The following is a 19,168-nucleotide window of genomic DNA, read 5'->3' on the forward strand; positions in this document are numbered from 1 at the left end:
GGGGTGGGGGTGGGCGGTGGCCGCAGCCTTCCCCGCAGAGGTGTGACCGTGGGCGGGGACTGAGGGCACTGGGCGTCAGGGATCCCGGAAGGGCCGGGGGCGGGGCTAGGCGCGGCCCGCGAGGCCCCCCGCCCTCTTTAAAGCTCGTGGTGGGCGGGGCCCATGGCAACCCCGCCCCCTCCAGGGAGCTCGCCGCGCGCGTGCGCAGTGGGCCGCCCGCCGCCATGCCGGAGCCGCGCGGGTCCTCGCCGCTGCGGGTGAACGCGGCGTTCGCGGCGCGGTACGGCCGCTACCGGGAGCGCGAGGAGCTGCAGCGGCGTGAGTGCGGGGCGCATGCGCGGGGCTCTCGGGTAGTGGGGGCTGATCTAGTGCCCCCTGGGCTGATCCGCTGGGGGGGGCTCTCCTTGTGCCCACAGTGAAAGATCGCTACGGGGACCGGGACAGCGGCGGCGACTCCAGCTCCGAGTCTGACTCCAGCGACGAGCGCGTGGTGAGCTTCCCCGCTCCGGCCCGGACGCGCGGGAGCCGGCCGACCCCCAAACCCATTGCAGCCTAGGGAGCGTCCAGCCCCCGACCCCCAATCCCAAGAGGGTCGGACAGCGCCTTCCCATGGTGGGGAGGGCGGGCACTCTCCCCCTCCTTCCCCTTCCCCGCCACCTGCCCGTCCTGACGTGTGAGGTGCGACCCCTCTGTCCCCCTTGCTCATCCCCAAAGTCAAACCATTTCTCAGTGTCCGACTGTCCCCCGTGCCACATGGGGCACCCAGCTTGTGCCCACATCAGCCTTGATCTGCTTCCTGGCCTCACCGTGCAGCCCAGCCCCTGCTTGCTGCCCCGCTGTGTCCTCTCTGCCCCACGTCAACCTCTTGTCGTCCCCAGGAAGTACCCTCTCCTTGCCGGCTGCCTTCCTCTGTCTCATATCCTTTATCTGTGTGTGTCCCGCCCCTGCCCACCCCGAGAGGGTCCCTCTCTCTCCCCCACCTGTTGAGCGGCACAGACTCACCCAGCGCTCCAGCTGTCTTTCCCCGGCGGGATCCCCCCTCCTTCCTCCTAAGGGAGCCCCTACCCCCGCCCCACTTCCCAGCCCTCAGCCCACCTGCCCTGGTTGCTTTACCACCCCCATCACAGCCCCGACCAGGGCTCTCTCCGCCTCCCTTCTGAAGCCTCTCCATCCCTCTTCCTGCCCTAGGAGTTTGACCCCCAGCAGGAGCGTGACTTCTACACGACTCTCTCCTTGTTGAAGAAGAAGGACCCCCGCATTTATCAGAAAGATGCCACCTTCTATCAGAGAACAGGTCTGGGGCTGCTCCTGTCTGAGGCCCAAGTTCCTCCTCGCTCTCTGGGCTGTAGTCACTATTTACTGGATCGTCACACAGCAGAAGTGCTTAGCAGAGTGTCTTAGACTATCACCTGTTGTTAATATTGGCTGTTCCGAGTGTGAATTACTCACCGAATGGTCACCGCCTGGGGGATACCTGCTACACAGCCGGGACTGGTGGCTTGGGGCTTTGAAACCTCGATCTGGCCCAGCCCAGTGGGATTCTCGGCCTGGGGAATGCAGGGGGTGGTGTCTGATGGCAGGTGTCTCCCGGTGGCCCCACAGCGTCGTCCTCGGAGAGCGAGGAGGAGCCAGCCGCCGAGCAGAAGCAAAAGAAGACACGGCCCATGTACCTGAAGGACTACGAGAGGAAAGTTATCCTGGAGAAGGAGGGGTGAGGAGAGCCGGGCCCCCCCAGCCGTCCCCGGCGGGTGGACAGGCAGATGGTGTTAGACTGGGAGAGGGGAGGACGGCTAACCCCCAAATCCTCACACCCTCTGGGAGCACCCAATCCCTGTCCCCAGTCCCGAGGGACAGACGGCGCCCTTCGCATCCCCTGGGGTGGCCACCTGGAGGTCTTAGGGGCAGAGGTGGGAGGGAGCCGGTGAGTCACCAAAATGGAGGACACCACGTACCCAGCTGCCGCTCGTCACAGCCCCCCCACCATGGGGACAGACGGGCCCTGGGGAGTCTGTTCTGAAGCCCCCATCCTTCCTTGCCCAGCAAATACGTCGATGAGGAGAATTCCGACGGGGAGCCCTCCCATCAGAGACCCCAGGTGGGTGCGGTGGAGGCTGGGTGGGGCCGGAGGGGCCCCGGGCTGAGCCTGAGGCCGGCCTCACTGTCCGCTGCAGGTCACGTCAAAGAGTTACGTGGACGAGCAGAAGCAGCTCAAGGAGAGGTGAGCACGGCCAGCCGAGCGGCCGCGTGGAGAGGAGCTGAGGCTCCTAGGTTCAGATTGAGCTCTGGCACTTAATGGCTGTGTGCCCTTGGACATGTCACTTGCTCTCTCTGGGCCTCAGTTTCCTCATCTGTTAAGTGGAGCCTGTGTGTCCCAGCACCACTCCAAGCTTGTCGGGGAGCGCTCAGGGCTTCATAAACGGGGTTACCGTTAGGCCAGCAGGCAGCCTGTCCGTCCTGACGCTTGTTCTCTTGGCGGGCAGCTTCCGGGCGTTCGTGGAGGACAGTGAGGATGAGGACAGCGCTGGGGAAGGCGGCTCCGGGTTGCTGCAGAAGCGCGCTAAAACCAGGGAGGAGAAGGTGGGTGCTGGGGCCCAGCTGGACCGGGCAGGGGCCAGGGCTCCCACAGACCCTCAGCACTGGCCTTCCTCCAGGCCCAGGAGGATGCCGACTACGTGGAATGGCTGAAGGGACAGAAGGAGATTCCAAACCCTGACGCCTTGAAAGAACTGGTGAGTTCCCGTGCACGGTTGCTGAAGAACAGAATCCTGTCCCGTCTATCCCACCTTTTTCCAGAAACCACCTTTGAGGGCATGGCCAAGAGCACACACGCTGAGGACGGGGTGTGTTCCTCTCTGGGTCTCAGTTTCTTCATCTATAAAATGGGGATGGGGCTGGCCCCATGGCATAGTGGTTAAGTTTGCATGCTCCACTTCAGCAGCCCGGGGTTTGTGGGTTTGGATCCCGGGCGCAGACCTACACACTGTTCATCAGCCATACTGTGGAGGTGACCCACATACAAAATGGAGGAAGACTGGCAACAGATGTTAGCTCAGGGCCAATCTTCCTCGCCAAAAAAAAAAGAAAGAAAGAAAGAAAAGAAAAACTGGCGATAATGCCACTAACCTAATTCATAGGTTGGCTGTGAAGTTTCAGTTACTTAAACCTGCTTGGTGCCCATGTCCCCTCTCCTTCCCTGCTCCCAAGTCCCTGACCTGGGTCCTGTCACCCCCTCACCCTCAGACTCACCTCAAGGAATATTGGAACAACCCAGAGCTGGATGAAGGGGAGCAGTTCCTTCGGGATTACATCCTCAACAAACGCTACGAGGAAGAGGAAGATGAGGAGGAGGTGGAGGAAGATGAGGAGGAGGAGGAAGGGTGAGCTGCCACGTCCCCCAGGGGCCTGGAGCCAATGCTGGCTGGAGAGCACAGGCCTGGGTGTGTCCTCTTTCACACAGATGGAAGTGGAGTTAGTTGCTGGTGAGGAGGAGCCGCGGACTGTGGGCTCTGGAGCCAGGGGGCACTAGTTCAAATCCTGGCCCTACCGCCAGGCTTCTGTGCCTCAGTTTCCCCATGTGTAAAATGGGGGTATTGGCAGCCCCTGACCGTAGGGTTCCCTTGAGGGTTAAATGAGTTAGCATGGCTGGTATGCAGGGGTGCAGGAGCTCAGCTGACCCCAGTCTTGTGCCGTCTTGTCCCTCAGGATCCCCGGCCCCCCGGTCCAGCTGGCCGTGGACGACTCCTCAGACGAGGGGGAGCTGTTTCTGAAGAAGCAGGAGGACTTCGAGCATAAGTACAACTTCCGCTTCGAGGAGCCGGACTCAGCCTTGGTGCGTGACTAGGGCCGGGCTGGGGACGACCCGGCCCACAGGCCCAGGCCACGGGGGCCCGGAATCATCTCTGTGGCCCTTCTGGGCTCCCTGCTGCCCACAGGTCAAGACCTACCCTCGGAGCATTGCGTCCTCCGTGCGCCGCAAGGACCAGCGCAGGAAGGAGAGGAGGGAGGAGACCAGGGAGAGAAAGAAGAAGGTGAGTGTGGGGGCAGCGGGAGGGGAGGCCCCTGGGCCTGCTGGGAGAGCCCACAACCCTTCCCCCATGGCCTGCCTCCCACAGGAGAAAGCGAAGAAGCAAGAGGAAATCAAGCAGCTGAAGAACCTGAAGAGGAAGGAGATTCTGGCCAAGCTGGAGAGGCTGCGGCAGGTCACGGGCAATGAGACCCTGGGCTTTGAGGAGCAGGACCTCGAGGAAGACTTCGACCCCGCCCGGCACGACCAGCTCATGCAGGTATGGCCCCCGAGGCCCAGCGCAGGCTTGCGGCCAAGTGCTGGCGAGTGTGGCTCTGGAATCAGCAGTCATTACTTGGCTGTGTGGCCTCAGAGAAGTGACTTGACATCTCTGAGCCTGTGTCCCTGTCTGTAAGGTGGGTCCAACCGTAGCAGCTACTTCAGGGCTGTTGTAAAGATAGCCTGAGAGGAAGGCACATAACAGTTGAGTTGGTAAATGCTCCAGAAACAGTGGGTTGCTGTATTTCCTTTAAACTCAGTTATTGAGCCGTTAATATTTATTGTGGTAATTGTGGGAACATAGCATCAGGCTGTGGAAACAGGCCATGAGAGCTATGTGGGAGAAGCAGTAGGGACCACGGGTGCCCCAAAGAGGCCTCTGACCAAGCCTGGGAGGTCAGGAAGGAGATTGCAGGTGCGTGGATAGGCCAGGTGTAAATGGGAGTGAGCGGGTGCTGTGTAGTAGGAGTTCAGCCTTCACTTTCTAGAAGCTTCTTAGTCCTGAGCTTCAGTTTCTCAATGGAACGGAGGTAGTTTGTGTCTCTCGGGTGCTTGCAAGAATGCAGTGAGATGCAGCTGAGCACTGGGCATACAGTAGGTGCTTCATACATGACACACTTAGCAATATCTGCCTTTGCCAGGCCCCCTGGGTGCTGGAGTTCCAGCACAGTCTCAGCCCTCCTGGAGCTCACAGAGTGGCCAGAACCGGTCTGACATTCATTGAGCACCTGCTGTATGCTCAGCTCCAAGCAGCATAGCAGAGCCTGCCCTCCCAGAGCACCCGGTCTAGCAGCAAGCACTTAACCAACCCACAGCGATCTGAGCAGTGATGGGGACGCGCAGGGGGCGCTGGGGTCCTCGAGGAGTCCCCTGACCGGCGTCACCACACGCGGTGGTGAGCTAGTTAGGACAGGCAGCTCAGATAAGACCTGAGGCCCGAGTAGCTGTCAGCCCGTCAAAGAGGGAGGGAGTGCGCCAAGCGGGGGTAGCACAGGGGCGAGGCCAGGAGGAGGGAGAGAACTGGGTCTGTGGGACTGAATGGGGGACAGGGGACAGAGGACGGGGGGGCAAGACCAGCCCAAGAAGGCGCGGAGGGGTCCCGGCACACAGGCCTCCTGCCATCAGGAGCTGACTCCGGGGGCACTGGGGAGCCATGTGCGATGCGGGGGTCAGATCCCTGGGGGTCGTGGGCCTGCTGACCCTCCCGGCCCCGCCCCTGCAGAAGTGCTTCGGAGACGAATACTATGGCGCGATGGAGGAGGAGAAGCCACAGTTTGAGGAAGAGGAAGGGCTTGAAGGTGAGGTCCCCTGGGGCCTTGGCCTCGGGGCTGCTGGGCCTGAAGCCTGTGGTCCCCGCCTGACCCCAGGCCTGACCCCGCCTGACCTCTGTCTATCCATCCTCTGGGAGCAGACGACTGGAACTGGGACACGTGGGCCGGGCCTGAGCAGGGTACGGCGTGGAGCCAGGAAGAGCTGCACTGCGAGGACCCCGACTTCAATGTAGGTGCCACGGGTACGCGGGGCACTGTGGACGATCCTGGGGGCCCCCAGGGCCGGCCTGACCCGCGTGTCCCGGCAGATGGACGCCGACTACGACCCCAGCCAGCCTCGGAGGAAGCAGCGCGAGGCCCCCTCGATGGGCAAGAAGAAGCGCAAGTCGCCCTTCGCCGCCGCCGTGGGCCAGGAGAAGCCGGTGTTCGAGCCGGGTGAGGCCCCAGGTGGGTGGTGGGTGGCGGGGAGCGGGGCCCGCGGGCCTGACACCGCCCGGCAGCCTGGCTGTGTCCCCCGCAGGGGACAAGACGTTCGAGGAGTACCTGGACGAGTACTACCGGCTGGACTACGAGGACATCATCGATGACCTGCCCTGTCGCTTCAAGTACCGCGCTGTGGTGCCCTGCGACTTCGGGCTGAGCACCGAGGAGGTGGGGCCCTGGGGGCGCCGAGGAGGCAGGAGGACTCCCATGGGGCGGGGCCCAGAGCTTGTCCCCATCATCTTGCTTGTCGTTCTGGTCCTGGCTGTCTGTCTGCAGCCAGGGGCTGTGACGACCTGGGGGCTCTGGAACCAGGTGGCCCAGGTTCACATCCTGGCCTGGCTGCTCACCAGCTGTGTGGCCTTGGCCATGTGACTTAAGGCTCCATGCCTCAGTTTCCCCATCTGTAAAATGAGCCTAATAACGGCCCCCGCCTCATGGCTGTGGGGGTGCCTGACTCCTCACGGTCAGGAAGAACAGGCAATATTTATAGAGTTTATACCACATCTTCCCGACGACGTTCCAGTAGGTTCTGAGGGGATGCCCACCTCTTAAGTGGGGAAACTGAGGCCTGGAGCCTGGGCCTCACCTGGGATTGGCAAACCCCGTCCCTGGCAGAGAGACCCCTGCCCTGTCCTGAGGCTTCTGGGGCCATGGTGCACGGATTGGGGCTCCCGGGCCCAAACTGGAATGAAATCAGCCGCTTCCTGGCCGGCTTGGGGCAAGGATCCACTCTCGGAGCCTCAGTTTCCCCATCTGATGCCCCCTGCAAAAATCATCCAGCGGGCTCCGCGGAAATCACTTCTTCCCTACCATCGTGACGTCCTGCTGAGTGGTCCTAGCATCGCCTCAATTTGCCCAAGGAGGGGACTAGGGCTTAGAGTCAGGGTCCCCCGGGGCTCAGGAATGAGGACCCCCCCAACTCCGTTCCCCTCAGATCCTCGCAGCTGATGACAAGGAGCTGAACCGGTGGTGCTCCCTGAAGAAGACCTGCATGTACAGGTGACGGGGGGTGGGGCCAGGCGCCCCAGGAGGAGGGGCGGCCGGGCGAGCTTGGGCACCCCTGGAGCCCCCAGTGATGGGCGTGTCTGCCGGGCGCCCGCAGGTCGGAGCAGGAGGAGCTGCAGGACAAGAGGGCGTACAGCCAGAAGGCCCAGAACGCCTGGAAGAAGAGGCAGATATTCAAGTCGCTCTGTCCAGAGGAGTGAGTGTCGCTGGCTGGGGCAGGACGGCCGGGAGCTGCCAGGCTCAGGGTTGAGTCTTGCTCTGCCGGCCATTCCTTGCATGACCTTGGGACTGGGGCTTCCCTTCTCTGACAGCTGGCTTCAAATCCTGGCTGGGCTATAGCTGTGTGACCTTGGGCAAGTCACTTCCCCTCTCTGGGCCTGTTTCCTCATTTATAAAATGGGGATAAAGATGGCTTGTTTCTTGGTGGTTTTTTGAGGATTAAGTGAATTAATTCATGGAAAGTGCTTAAAACAGAGTATATGCCATATAGGTATTAGCTATCGTTATCATGTTGTTATTTCCTGATCTATAAGGCGGGGGTGGTGGAAGCTCACAGGCTTGATTGAAAGGTGAAATGAGTTAATTTACATGAATAGCTTAGTGTAGGCCTGGGCACAGATACGGGAATTACTGGCAATACCGTCCAGCCTCAGGTTTCAGTAGAAAACTCTGGGGGCTGGCCCGGTGGCGTAGCAGTTAAGTGCGCACGTTCTGCTTCTTGGTGGCCCAGGGTTTGCAGGTTCAGATCCTGGGTGCAGACACGGCACCACTTGGCAAGCCATGCTGTGGTAGGCGTCCCACACATAAAGTAGAGGAAGATGGGTGTGGATGTTAGCTCAGGGCCAGTCTTCCTCAGCAAAAAAAAAAGAGGAGGATTGGCAACAAATGTTAGCGCTAATCTTCCTCAAAAAAAAAAAAAGAAAAGAAAAAAGAAAACCCAGGTTTTGAGCCCCAGGCAGGCCCCTCTTGGCTGCCCCTCTGAGCCTCTCCTTTCCTAGCTGAAAAATGGGACGTGAGCCCAGGAAGTGGTAATCATGCTGGGCCTGGGTTGAGCGCTGACTTTCCTCCCCCAGGACGGAGATGCCCACGGAAGCCACAGGGAAGCCACCGAGAGACAAGGCCGGCCCGCAGGGGCAGCTGCCAGCCCCCGATGGGGCCTGTGGGAAGCAGCCACGGCCTGGGAGCCCCCCAGCCCAGGAAGAGGCGGCCCCTGGATCCAGCCCGGAGAAGCCAGCCCCCCCAAGGCGGAAGAGGGGCAAGAAGGCCCGGCTCCTGGGCCCCACTGTGACCCTCGGGGGCCACGAGTTCAGCCGCCAGAGACTACAAGCTTTCGGCCTCAACCCCAAACGGCTGCACTTCCGCCAGCTGGGCCGGCAGCGCAGGAAGCAGAAGGGGCCCAAGAGTGGCCCCTGACCTCCACGGAGCAAGTGGGGGCCCCGGGGTTTCTCCCGCCCATCAAGACCCCAAATGCACCCCACTCTGTCCACTCTGTGGACCCTCTTGTCTACCTGTGGGTGAGGGGGCATCCCCATCTTACAGATGTGGCAGCTTCCCCGGGGTCTGCCTTGGCCCCAGCCCTCAAATGCTGGGTCCAGCCGCAGCCAAGGTCAAGTCCAACGGCTTTATTAGCCCCCAGCAGCCACAGTTCCCCCCTCCCACCGCCACCAGCCCTTAGGGCAGGGGGCTTGGGGACCAGGGAGGGGCGCGGGCGTCCAGTGCAAACTACAGTACTGAGTCAGGCCCTGAGTGGGTGCCGGGGCCCTCCCTCCCCGCCGCGCGGAGGGCCCAGCTGGCGGGAGGCGGGCAGACGCGGGCTGGCTCTGGCTGGGTGGCCCCGCTCGGAGGTTTCCTGGACTGGGCTGGCTGCGCTGGTCCAGGCAGCGTCGAGAAGGGGCAGTCATCCCAGCCAGAGTGCAGGATCCCACCCCCAGCGTGACATAAATAGAAAAATAAATAGTGTCGCATCTTCTCCCCATCCCTCCCTCTATAAAAACACAAAGTCCTCGGAGCTGGGGCGTTTGGCCTTGAGGAGCCGCCCGGTGCGAGGGAGCCGCAGTGTGGGCTGCGAGAGCTGGGAGCAGAGGTCGTCCAGGCTGTGGTCCTGAGCGTGGCCCTCGGCCAGCGTGAACATGGGGTACCGCTCCGTGGCCGAGGAGGAGCTGAGCACCTGGGGAGGAGGGAGAGCACTCAGCCCCCACCACGGCCGCGTTAACCATTGCAGCAAGCAGCTCTATCAGGTGCTTCCCTGACTCAGACCAGCCAATCAGCATCCTCCATCCATCCCCGGACGGACAGGGATTGGCTCAGTGAAGAGCACGTGACCCAGCGCAGCCAATGAAAGGCAACCCTGGGGTTTTTGCTGCATCTGCTGGGAAAGTGGGACTCCCTTTCCACTGCGCTGGGAGGCGGGTGCCCAGAGAGGCTGGTGGCCACCATAAGGGTGAAGCCCTGAGGGGACAACAGAGACAGGGAGGGGACAGCCACTTGAGCCAATGGATGCAGCTGTCCCCTAAGGCAGTGACGCCTGTAACTTTTCATTTTATGCCCCTTTTTTGATCTGATCAGTTACAGCTGGGCTTTTGTAGCTTGTGGGCGGGGCAGTCATCTTGACAGCGCCGCCTGGAGGCAGCTCCCCAGGTCTGCTGGCCTCGAGGCCTCTTCCTCTTGCCCCCCACGCCCCCGTCTTGCTCACCCTGGTCAGCTCCGAGCAAAGTGTCTCAAACTCCTTCCTGTCCCCAGCGTAGAAGCCCACAGTGCAGCTTGGGTCCATCTTGGTAAAGGCCATCTTGCGTGGGGAAGTGCAGTGGAAGGACTGGGGCAGGCAAACAGAGAATCAGGGGGCCTGGCTCCCTGCACACGTCCCGGCACCACCCCCCCGCCCCCCCCACAGGATCCCAGCTCACCTCTAAGGGGAAGTCAGCCCGGCTGACATCCACAGTCGGCTGGCAGTAGTGGGGGTCCAGGTAGAGCAGGAAGTCATCTGCAGGGGAGGAGGCGTGAGCAGGGGTGTGGAAGGGGAGGGCGGGGTGGGATGGAGCAGGACGGGCGGGCCTACCCTGGTAGCCGATGAAGTACAGCGAGTGCCGAGGCTTGCCCCCCATGATGCCCAGGCACAGCTCGGAACGCAGGAGCTCCTGCAGGGAGGACAGTGGGTGAAGAGGACGAGTACTATCAGGCAGTCACTCAACAAAACGCTTAGCAAAGGCCCACTGCCCTGGGGGGCAGCAGTGACCAAGACACACAAAACTATAGTTCCTCACAGAGCTGAGATTCTAGTGTGGGAGACACTAGATGAGTGAGCTTTGTCATGTGTCAGAAGGTGATGACACTGGGAGAAGAATAAAAGAGCAGGGCTTTGCAGTTTTAAATAGGGAGGTCAGGAAAGGCCTCAGTGAGAGGGGATGTTGCAGGGCATCTTGGGAAAGAGTACTCCAAGTGGCAGGAACAGCAGGTGCAAAGGCCTTGAGGCAGGTGTGTTCTGAGAACAGTGAAGAGGCCCATGCGGCTGGAGCAGAGCGAAGTGAGGAGAGTGGGGGCAGATGAGGTCAAGGAAGGGACGGGGACATGGTGTGGGACCCTGTGTGCTGTGGGGAGAACTTTGGCCTTTACTCTGAGAGTCAACACACCAGGGTCTTTCCAGCACGCCTCTGGCTCCTCACTTGCCCCTGGCTGGAGAGGGACTTTCCTAGGCTGTGCAGCCACCCCCACCTGCCCTTCGTTGTTAGTTTTGATTCCTTTAGAGTCCAAACTGTCCCAGCTGTCACTTTGCTCCCAGCTCCACTGCCTGTCATTCCCCCATCAGAATGTCCACTCCCAGAGGCATGAATTTTTGCCTCTTCTGTTCCTCTCTGGATCCCAGCGTAAAGTGCTACTGAACACACAGATGAAGGGATGGAAAAGGCAGCCCAAGCTGGAAACATCTGGAAGCCTCCCAGGGGAGGCACAGTGGAATGTGGCTGAGCCTACCTTCACGCAGGGCACGTACACGGGGTTCAGCGTCTCACCACCCAGCCGCACGGGCACCAGGATGACCACAGACTTCCACTCGGCTGTGGGGTCTGGCCTGGCCACCAGGCGTGCCACATCCGCCTTGTACACTGGAAGGACAGGGCTGCGGGTCACCTTCTGCCCGTCCTTCAAGCCTCAGAGGGTGGCCCTCCATGCCCAGGGGCCCAACCGTCATCAGTGGAGAAGGATGTCTTTCCAGTGCCCCCAAATGTCCTCAGACAACCCCAGGGCCTCGGGCAGGTGTGGACACGCCCATTTTACAGAAAGGGCAACTGAGGCCCCGCAATTTGGACAAAGCATAAAGCCGGGAAGACAGGAAGTGCCTCCCGAGGACCAGGCCTGACTGGTCCTCACCGACCTGGCGCCTTGGTTTGCCAAGAAGGAAATGGGAGCGCCAAGCGGCTCCCCCTCGCGAGAACGTCCCTGTGTGTGCCTTCTCCTCAGTTCGCCACCGCCTCCTCACCATGTAAACCCCTTCCCTGCTCCCAGAGAAGCAGCTTCAACCGGTTCTGGAGACACAGCTGCTCTATCTGAATGTTTGTGTCCCCACATTCATGTGTTGAAACCTAACCCCCAAGGGGATGGGTGGGGAGGTGGGGCCTTTGGGAGGTGATGAGGTCATGAGGGTGGGGCCCTCCAGAATGGGATTAGCGCCCTGTTAACAGACCCCAGAGAGCCCCCTCCCCCCTTCCGCCCTGTGAGGACACAGCAAAACGATCCAGGAAGCAGCCCCGCCAGATACTGAAGCTGCCAGGGCCTTGATCTGGGGCCTCCCGGCCTCCAGAATGATGAGAAATAAACTCCTGTCATTCAGAAGCCCCCTAGTACTGGTGTCAGAGCCCCCCTAAGCAACTACCACACTGGCTGTGAAAATTCAACTTGCCCCCAACTGCTGCCGTTTCACATAAAAACGTACAGATTTTGTAGATTCCCTGATTCCAACCCACGAAGGCTCCTAATAATCAAGACCTTTTCGAAACTGACTCGGAGGATAGCAAGGAATAATAACAATAATAGCTAATAGCTAGTGTCACGCTTACTATGTGACAAGTGCTAAGGATTTCACTTGAATTACTGACTTACTGAATCCTCATGACGACCCTACGAGGCAGAGGAGCTCAGACTTTTGTGCACGTTAGAACTGTTTGCAGAGTAAGAGTGCACGGGGCCTGAGAGAAGGAAATCCGACGTCCTTCATTCTCTCACGCGGGGAGACGCTCCTCAAGTTTCTCCTCCCGGCTCCCAAGGGAGTGGAGGGACCCTGAGCACCTCCCCTTGTGTGGGCCTGGGATCCTTTCCAAGGGTCCCTCTGTCCCAGAGGAAGGGGGCTCCTAAGAAGCAGCAGAAGTAGTGAGCAGCTCAGGGTGAGGACCCTGAGACCCTGGTCCCCTCACCTGTGCAGTCCTGAGAAACGTACACCACCAGGCGGGTGACCTCTGCGCAGCTCTCCACTGCTTTCCTGGGGGCGAGAGGGCAGGCCTGAGTTCCTGGGGGCACACAGCGGCTCCCGTGGCCCCTGTCGCGGCCCTCACCTGAGTATATGCGCCACCAGGGACGGCCCATACCAGTCGCCCGCCTTCTTGCCTGAGCTCTGCCCGAGCTCCACCAGCTGGTGGAGGCCGAAGGGGGCCCGGGGGTGGTCGGCGAACCAGGACACAATCTGCCGGTGGCGGCGTTCCTGCTCCAGCTCGGGGGCGCCCTGGGCCCAGTGTGGGGGCATCCAACGGGCAGGCCCACGGTACCGGTTGGGAGAAGACAACCCCACCGGCTCAGGGGGGCCCAGGCCCGCGCCCTCGGCCCATGTCCAGTCTGGGGGGGGATGGAGTACACGGTCAGACCATGCCGCTGTGGGGGGTGGCGGGGGCCACAGTTCCCATTTCCAGATGCTCTGCACACAATGCTTATGCTCCACGTACTGTGTGTTGGACAATTTTCACGTTTTTGAATCTTACTTTATAAACCACTCTAGCGCCCCACACCCCCAAAGTTACTTTACCCACAATCCTAACACGACTTTAAACTCTTGGTTTACAAACAGTTTTGGCCCTGCTGGGCCATGTGGTTGGCACTGTACTCCCAGCGTGCCCTCCCCTCACCTCGGCTCACCTCTGGGCAGGTAATGCAGCAGCAGGCCCTGCGCCAGCATCATCTGCCCGCTGCGTAACATGCATCCCCAGCCACAGTCGGAGGTCAGGCAGCCCCCCGCCAGGGGCGGGAAGTCCCGACGGTAGGTGAGCCACAGGCGGGAGGCGAAGTCCCGCTGGAAACGCTGGATGTCACCTACAAGAGCGGGCTTGTCAGCTGCCACCAGGAACACCCCTGGGGGCCTTTCCCAACCCTGGCCTGGGGCCACCAGCTCACCCTCGCTCTCGAAGCGGTAGCGGCGGCCGCAGAGGTGGACGCTGGAGATCTTGCTAAAGCTGGTGCGGCTTTTGACTGCCCAACCTGGGGAGACACGGGGCAGCGCCCCCGCGAGATGAAGCACGTGCTTTGCAGACACGCAGCAGTTACAAGAGGCTTCCATTACCCCATCTGTGCAACGGGGACCTCCTAGTTCCTATCTCAGGGTGGCACTGGGGATTCCGAGTCACAATCCTCTTAGATGGAGGTGGGGCCCCTATTAACAGCCACACGAGTGTCTGCCGCTAATTCTGCAGGAATTAAGGCAGATCTGATGATTGGACCCATTTAACAGGGGAAAAATGGAGGCACGGGGAAGCAAAAAAACTTGCCCAAGGTCACACCGGGAAGGACAGGACCTGCAAACACCTTCCCCGTTGGACCTGCCCCTGGGCCGCCCTGGGCAGGGCAGGGTGGGGACCCGCAGGTGACTCACAGGACAGACAGTGGAACGCCCGGCAGGGGCAGGTGCTCCCGGACTCCCGCCCCCGGCCCGGCCGAGCCCCCGGCCCGATCCCCTCGGACCCCCGGGCCCGCCCCTCCTCACCGTACTTGACGTTGTTCCAGGCGGTCAGGAACTTCGCCTTAAACTTGTCCACTTCGTCCGGCTCCCCGGCCGCGGCCCCGGGCGGGCCAGCAGCGGGCGCGCCGGCTCCAGGGGCGCCCAGGCCGTTGGGGCCCGGGGCTCGGGGACCGCGCGGCCTGCGGCCCTCGGGGCGGCGCGCGTCCTCCGGGCTCCCGCTGCGGTACTGCGCGGCGGCCGGCGACACGGAGTTCATGGGCGCCGGGGCCGGGTCGGGGCCGGAGCGGGCGCTAGTGGACGCCCGACGCGAAGGCCAGGCCCCCGGGCCCCGCGCGGGACGCTGTCACCGCCGCCGCCGCCATTTTAGCGGCCCTGGGCCCGGGAGGGAGGCGGGCGTGACTCGGCCGCACGCCCCGCCCCGGCCCGGCCCCCAGCCTGGCTCCCCGGCCCGGGCCCCGGGGGCCGCACGGGGCCTGCAGACGCGGCGCCTCCCCCCGGCGCCCGCCCCACGCCTGCCGCCTTATCGCAGCGGCCAGGCGCGCCCAGCCCCGCACGCCCTTATCCGGGGCCCCAGGCCGGGAGCCCCGCCCCCGGGCCTGCCCCGCCCACAGCCCCAGCTCGACCGCCCCCGGCCCCGCCTCCACACCGGCCCCGCCCACAGCCCCAGCTTGGCTCCCTCTCGGCCCCGCCCCCGGACAGGCCCCGCCCACCAGCCCGAGCTCGGCCCGCCCCCCCCACCCCCCGGGCCGGCCGCACCACTGCCCCAGCTCGGGTCCCGGCCCCGCCCCCGCATCGTCCCCCTACGAGCTCAGCTTTGCCCACCCCCCGGGCTCCGCCCCGGCCCCGCCCCCAGATGGGACCCTCCCACCAGCCCCAGCGTGGGTCCCCTGCCCCTCCCCCAACCCAGCTTGGCCCCGACCCCGCCCCCGGCCCCAGCTCCCCCCATTCCCCGCCTTGGCCCCGCCTCCCGCCCCTGGCCCCAGCTTGGATGCGTCCCCAGTCCAGGCCCCAGTTTGGCCCCGGTCCGGGCCCCAGCTTGGCCCCAGCTCGCCCCGGCCCCGCCCCCAGGCCCAGCTCGGCCCCGCCCCCAGTCCCGGCCCCAGCTTGGCCCCCCTGGGCCCCAGCCCCGCCCCCGCCGGTGCCCCTGTGCTGGCTGCAAGCCCAGAACCCGCGTCCGCCTGGGGCCAAACGTGTTTGACACCCCCTCCCCACCTCTACTCCCTCCTGCCAAACCACACCTCTGTGAGCCTCAGTTTCCTCGTGAGTCAAAGGGGGCGCCATCCACAGCACAACATAGACGAATCTTTCCGATAATTTTGCTGAGGGAAAGGGGCCAGACAAGAAAGAAAAGGATGTACTCTCTCGTTATATTTGCATAACGCTCTAGAAAATGCAACCTCATCTCTAGTAAGGGAAAGCGGATCGGTGGCTGCCCGGGGGTGGGGCGGGGAGAGGGGGGCGCGACGGAGCTAAAAAGGGCGAGGGCATGCTGGGCGTGGGGTATCGGTTTAGGACCCTGATCGTGGCGATGGTTCCCAGGACGTGAAAACTGCCGGATCGTACGCTTTAAACGTGTGTGGTTACTGCATGTCAATTACACTTCAGTAAAGCTGTTGAGACACTTCGATGCGTCTCACTCCGGAATGTTAGGAGGACGAGGGGAGCTCAGCCGTGTGAAGCGCTTAGCGTGGCATCTGCGGCACAGTTAGGGCTCCGCGGAAGTCAGTCACCACCCAAAGACGGGAGGAGGGTGCAGCGACCCTGTGAACCACAGGGAGGGTGGCCTCTAGTGGCCAGCGCAAGGGCTCTGTCCGCAGCCGGCTCAAGGAGGTGGGGTGAGGATTTGGATGAGGGTGGGAGATGTGAAGAACACACGAAAGGACCACGACTTTCTCCCCTCGGCTCTCCCGTCACTCACTTCCCTTCAGGCACACCGCCCTCCTTTCTCAAACTCAGCAGGCACCATCCCACCTCAGGATCTTTGCACTTGCTGTTCTCTCTGTCTAGACCTTTCTTCCGGGAGATATCTGCATGGGTCTCCCTCCGCCTCCTTCAGGACTTGCTTCAAATGTCACCCTCCCCAACGTGACACCTTCAAAATTCCACCCCCCCAGCCACCCCATCCTTCGATGCTATATGTTTTTTCCAGAGCAGTTACCCCTACCTGATTGTCTGAGTCAGCTGGGGCCTCAATAACCAATACCACAGACGAGGTGGCTTCAAGAAGACATCTCTTTCTCACAGTTCTGGCGGGAGGTGGGGGAGTGGAGTCTGACATCAGGGTGCCAGGATGGCTGCAGTCTTGGTGAGGGCTCTCTTCTTGGTTCTGTCCTCTCACCGCGTCTCCTTGGTGTCTGCACAGAGAGAGAGAGAGAGAGGGAGGGAGAGAGAGATCTCCTGTGTCTTCCTGTCTTTCTGGGGGCATTAATCCCTTGGGGGGGGCTCCACCCTTATGATGTCATCTAACCCTCATGGCCTCCTCATACCACCGCATTGTCAGGCAGGGTTTCAACATATGAATTGCTGGGGACACGCGACATTCAGACAATAGTGCTGATTATACGTATATAGTGTCTGTGTTTATTACCTCTGTCCCCACCAGATCACGAGGGCCGGGGTCCCTGTCCATCCGCATCACTGCTGGGTCCTTAAGACTCAGCATGTGGCCTGGCACACAGCCGATGCTCCCAACACAGTAGGTGCAATAAAGACTTGTAGAATGGAAGGGGGCCGTGTTGCCTCACAGGGGACAGAGGTGCTGTGGGGGCCAGAGAGGACCCCCTCCTGTTTGATCTGGTGGCGGACCCGCCCTCATGGCCACAGCTGGCTCCTCCCTCAGGGAGGCTGTTTCATGATGTGGTCCTGGATTCCCTGCCCTTCCCTCCCCTCCCCCACGAGGACAGCCACAACATCAGCTCCCCGCCTGGGTCTCCATCCCCAGCCCAGGGTCCAGCCACCACCTGCGCTCCCCCCGGATGTCCCCCAGGCTCCCCAGGTTCGGTGCATCCCGAATTGATCTTGCATTTCGCCCCACTGGCTTCCCCCCACCCATGCTTTTGGTCCCCCACCGATCTCCATCTTATGAGGGTCGGTCCATCCTCCACTTCCTAATCTGTCCCCACTTGTCCTCATCCTCCCAAAGCAGCCCAGTCGTCATGGCCACCTGGGCAGACGCTGCAGCCAGGTGTGTTGGACAGTGGATCTTGCCTCTGTATGCCTCAGTTTACCCAACTGCCAAATGGACTTGTAATAGTGCCTCCTCCCTAGGGTTTGGGAGAAGGATGAAATGAAGATGCAAAATGCTTAGAACACTGCCCGGCACGTAGCGACGGCCACTTTTAGAGGGAATTCTTACTGTTATTTTGTCATTCCTATTTCCACCTCTGCCCTCCCAGGGTCTGGCCGCCATCACCACGTTCCTGGCCTCCTGGTTGCCACCTGTGACCCCTCCAATGCACATGACAGTGGGAAGAACCTAGCTATAAAATTTTTTTCTTTTTCGGGGGTCGGCCCTGTGGCCGAGTGGTTAAGTTCCCTCGCTCTGCTTCGGCAGCCCAGGGTTTCGCTGGTTTGGATTCTAGGCACGGACATGGCACTGCTCATCAAGCCATGCTGAGGCGGCGTCCCACATGCCACAACTAGAAGGACCCACAACTGAAAATACACAACTATGTACTAGGGGGCTTTGGGGAGAAAAAGGGAAAATTTTAAAAAATCTTAAAAAAATTTGTTTTCCTTTTCAAATGATGCTAAACATTCACTTTATTTGTGGGGTTTTTTTTTTACATTTTTAATTTTAAAAATAGTTCATCTTTTTGAGGTATAATTGACATATAACACTATATTAGCTTCAGGGGTACAACGTAATGATTCAATATCTGTATATATTGTGAAATGATCCCCACAAGAAGTCTAGTTAACAATCATGAACTGAAAATAAAATATTTGTTCTAAATTTAAAAAATATTTTATAAAGATAAAATTATTATTTTTTTTTTTAAAGATAAAATTATTTTTATGCACAATTTCCACCACACCAAAAAAATCTAGAGCAGGACTGTCTGATAGAAATATAATGTGAGGGACCGGCCCAGTGGTGCAGTGGTTAAATGTGCATGTTCTGCTTCGGCAGCCTAGGGTTTGCCGGTTCGGATCCCGGGTGCAGAATAGCACCACTTGGCACGCCATGCTGTGGCAGGCGTCCCACATATAAAGTAGAGGAAGATGGGCATGGATGTTAGCTCAGGGCCAGTCTTCCTCAGCAAAAAAAAGAGAAGGATTGGCAGCAGATGTTAGCTCAGGGCTAATCTTCCTCAAAACAAAGCGAAAAATCCGATGTGTGTTTTACACCCACAGCACATCTCGATTTGGACCGGCCACATGTCAAGAGCTCAATAGCTGCATGTGACCAGTGGCTACCGGGTGGGACAGTGCAGGAAAAATAACCACTACGCAGATGCAGCTGCCCCCCCGGGGCCTTCCCTCTTTGTTCCCAGATACTCTTTGCCTGAATCGGGGTTGACCCTTCCAGGCTGGGGGGCTGGTGCCCGGTCTGCACCTCCGTTTGGGCTGACTCTCCTCTTTCAACCCAATATCGCCCTCTTCTTCTCTCCTTTCTCCTCCTCCTGCAAGGTCCCACCCCCTTAAGCAAACCAGCCACCAGGCACCCCCACTCCAGGAACCCCCACTGGGCCGCCCCACGCTTGTCTATTTCCAACTGTGGCCACCACCTCAGGTCCCAAACACCAATGATTGTCACGAGCCAGCCCGCGTCGTGGGCTGTACCATTTCTCCCAGATGGCTAAGTTGAAGTCTTCGTCCCAGGTTCCAAATAAGGCTGTGACCTTATTTGGAAATAGGGTCTTTGCAGATGTAATTCGCGATGATGAGGTCCCACTGGACAAGGGTGGACCCTGAACGCAAGATGACTGGTGATCTTTTATTATGAGAAAAGAAGACAGAGAGAAACGCACACACAGGAAGAAGGTCACGGGGCCGCGGAGATGGAGATCCCGGTGCTGGAGCTGCGGATCAAAGAATGCCACCGGCCCGCAGAAGCCAGGAGAGAGCCCAGGAGCCCTGAGAGAGGGCATGGCCCTGCTGGCACCTTCACTTTGGACTTAGCTCCCAGCACTGTGGGAGAATCCGTTTCTGTTCCAAGCCCCCAGCTTGTGCTCATTTATCACGGCAGCCCCG

At 60.5% G+C, this 19,168-nt stretch overlaps 2 protein-coding genes across 2 annotated transcripts; one reads left to right on the top strand and one right to left on the bottom strand.

Moving 5' to 3' along the window:
- The first annotated feature begins 172 nt into the window (after positions 1-172).
- On the top strand, positions 173-9,010 carry KRI1 (KRI1 homolog). Its single transcript, XM_070625536.1, has 19 exons — positions 173-318; positions 417-490; positions 1,189-1,294; positions 1,603-1,711; positions 2,041-2,095; positions 2,172-2,218; positions 2,481-2,577; positions 2,652-2,729; positions 3,241-3,377; positions 3,703-3,829; positions 3,933-4,028; positions 4,113-4,283; positions 5,505-5,580; positions 5,694-5,782; positions 5,862-5,988; positions 6,074-6,204; positions 6,971-7,035; positions 7,139-7,237; positions 8,115-9,010. The coding sequence occupies exons 1-19, from the start codon at positions 225-227 to the stop codon at positions 8,452-8,454; spliced, it is 2,118 nt and encodes a 705-aa protein (XP_070481637.1). The 5' UTR covers positions 173-224; the 3' UTR covers positions 8,455-9,010.
- ATG4D (autophagy related 4D cysteine peptidase) lies at positions 8,649-14,362 on the bottom strand. Its single transcript, XM_070625540.1, has 10 exons — positions 13,997-14,362; positions 13,411-13,494; positions 13,156-13,329; positions 12,582-12,858; positions 12,444-12,508; positions 11,008-11,138; positions 10,097-10,175; positions 9,945-10,021; positions 9,734-9,853; positions 8,649-9,208 (listed from the first exon to the last, which is right to left on the bottom strand). Exons 1-10 carry the CDS (start codon positions 14,226-14,228, stop codon positions 9,026-9,028), a joined length of 1,422 nt encoding a protein of 473 aa, XP_070481641.1. The 5' UTR covers positions 14,229-14,362; the 3' UTR covers positions 8,649-9,025.
- Between the last annotated feature and the right edge of the window lie 4,806 nt (positions 14,363-19,168).

The sequence above is a fragment of the Equus przewalskii genome, chromosome 6 (assembly GCF_037783145.1).
Source record: "Equus przewalskii isolate Varuska chromosome 6, EquPr2, whole genome shotgun sequence".
NCBI lineage: Eukaryota > Metazoa > Chordata > Mammalia > Perissodactyla > Equidae > Equus > Equus przewalskii.

Coding starts and splice junctions, on each gene's coding strand:
- ATG4D (XM_070625540.1), bottom strand. CDS start 14,228: ATGAACTCCGTGTCGCCGGCCGCCGCGCAGTACCGCAGCGGGAGCCCG. Junction 12,859..13,155: donor GCTGCATTACCTGCCCAGAG/GTGAGCCGAGGT, acceptor ATCCCCCCCCAG/ACTGGACATGGGCCGAGGGC. Junction 10,022..10,096: donor GTACTTCATCGGCTACCAGG/GTAGGCCCGCCC, acceptor CCTCCCCTGCAG/ATGACTTCCTGCTCTACCTG.
- KRI1 (XM_070625536.1), top strand. CDS start 225: ATGCCGGAGCCGCGCGGGTCCTCGCCGCTGCGGGTGAACGCGGCGTTC. Junction 2,578..2,651: donor CTAAAACCAGGGAGGAGAAG/GTGGGTGCTGGG, acceptor GCCTTCCTCCAG/GCCCAGGAGGATGCCGACTA. Junction 5,989..6,073: donor GAAGCCGGTGTTCGAGCCGG/GTGAGGCCCCAG, acceptor TGTCCCCCGCAG/GGGACAAGACGTTCGAGGAG.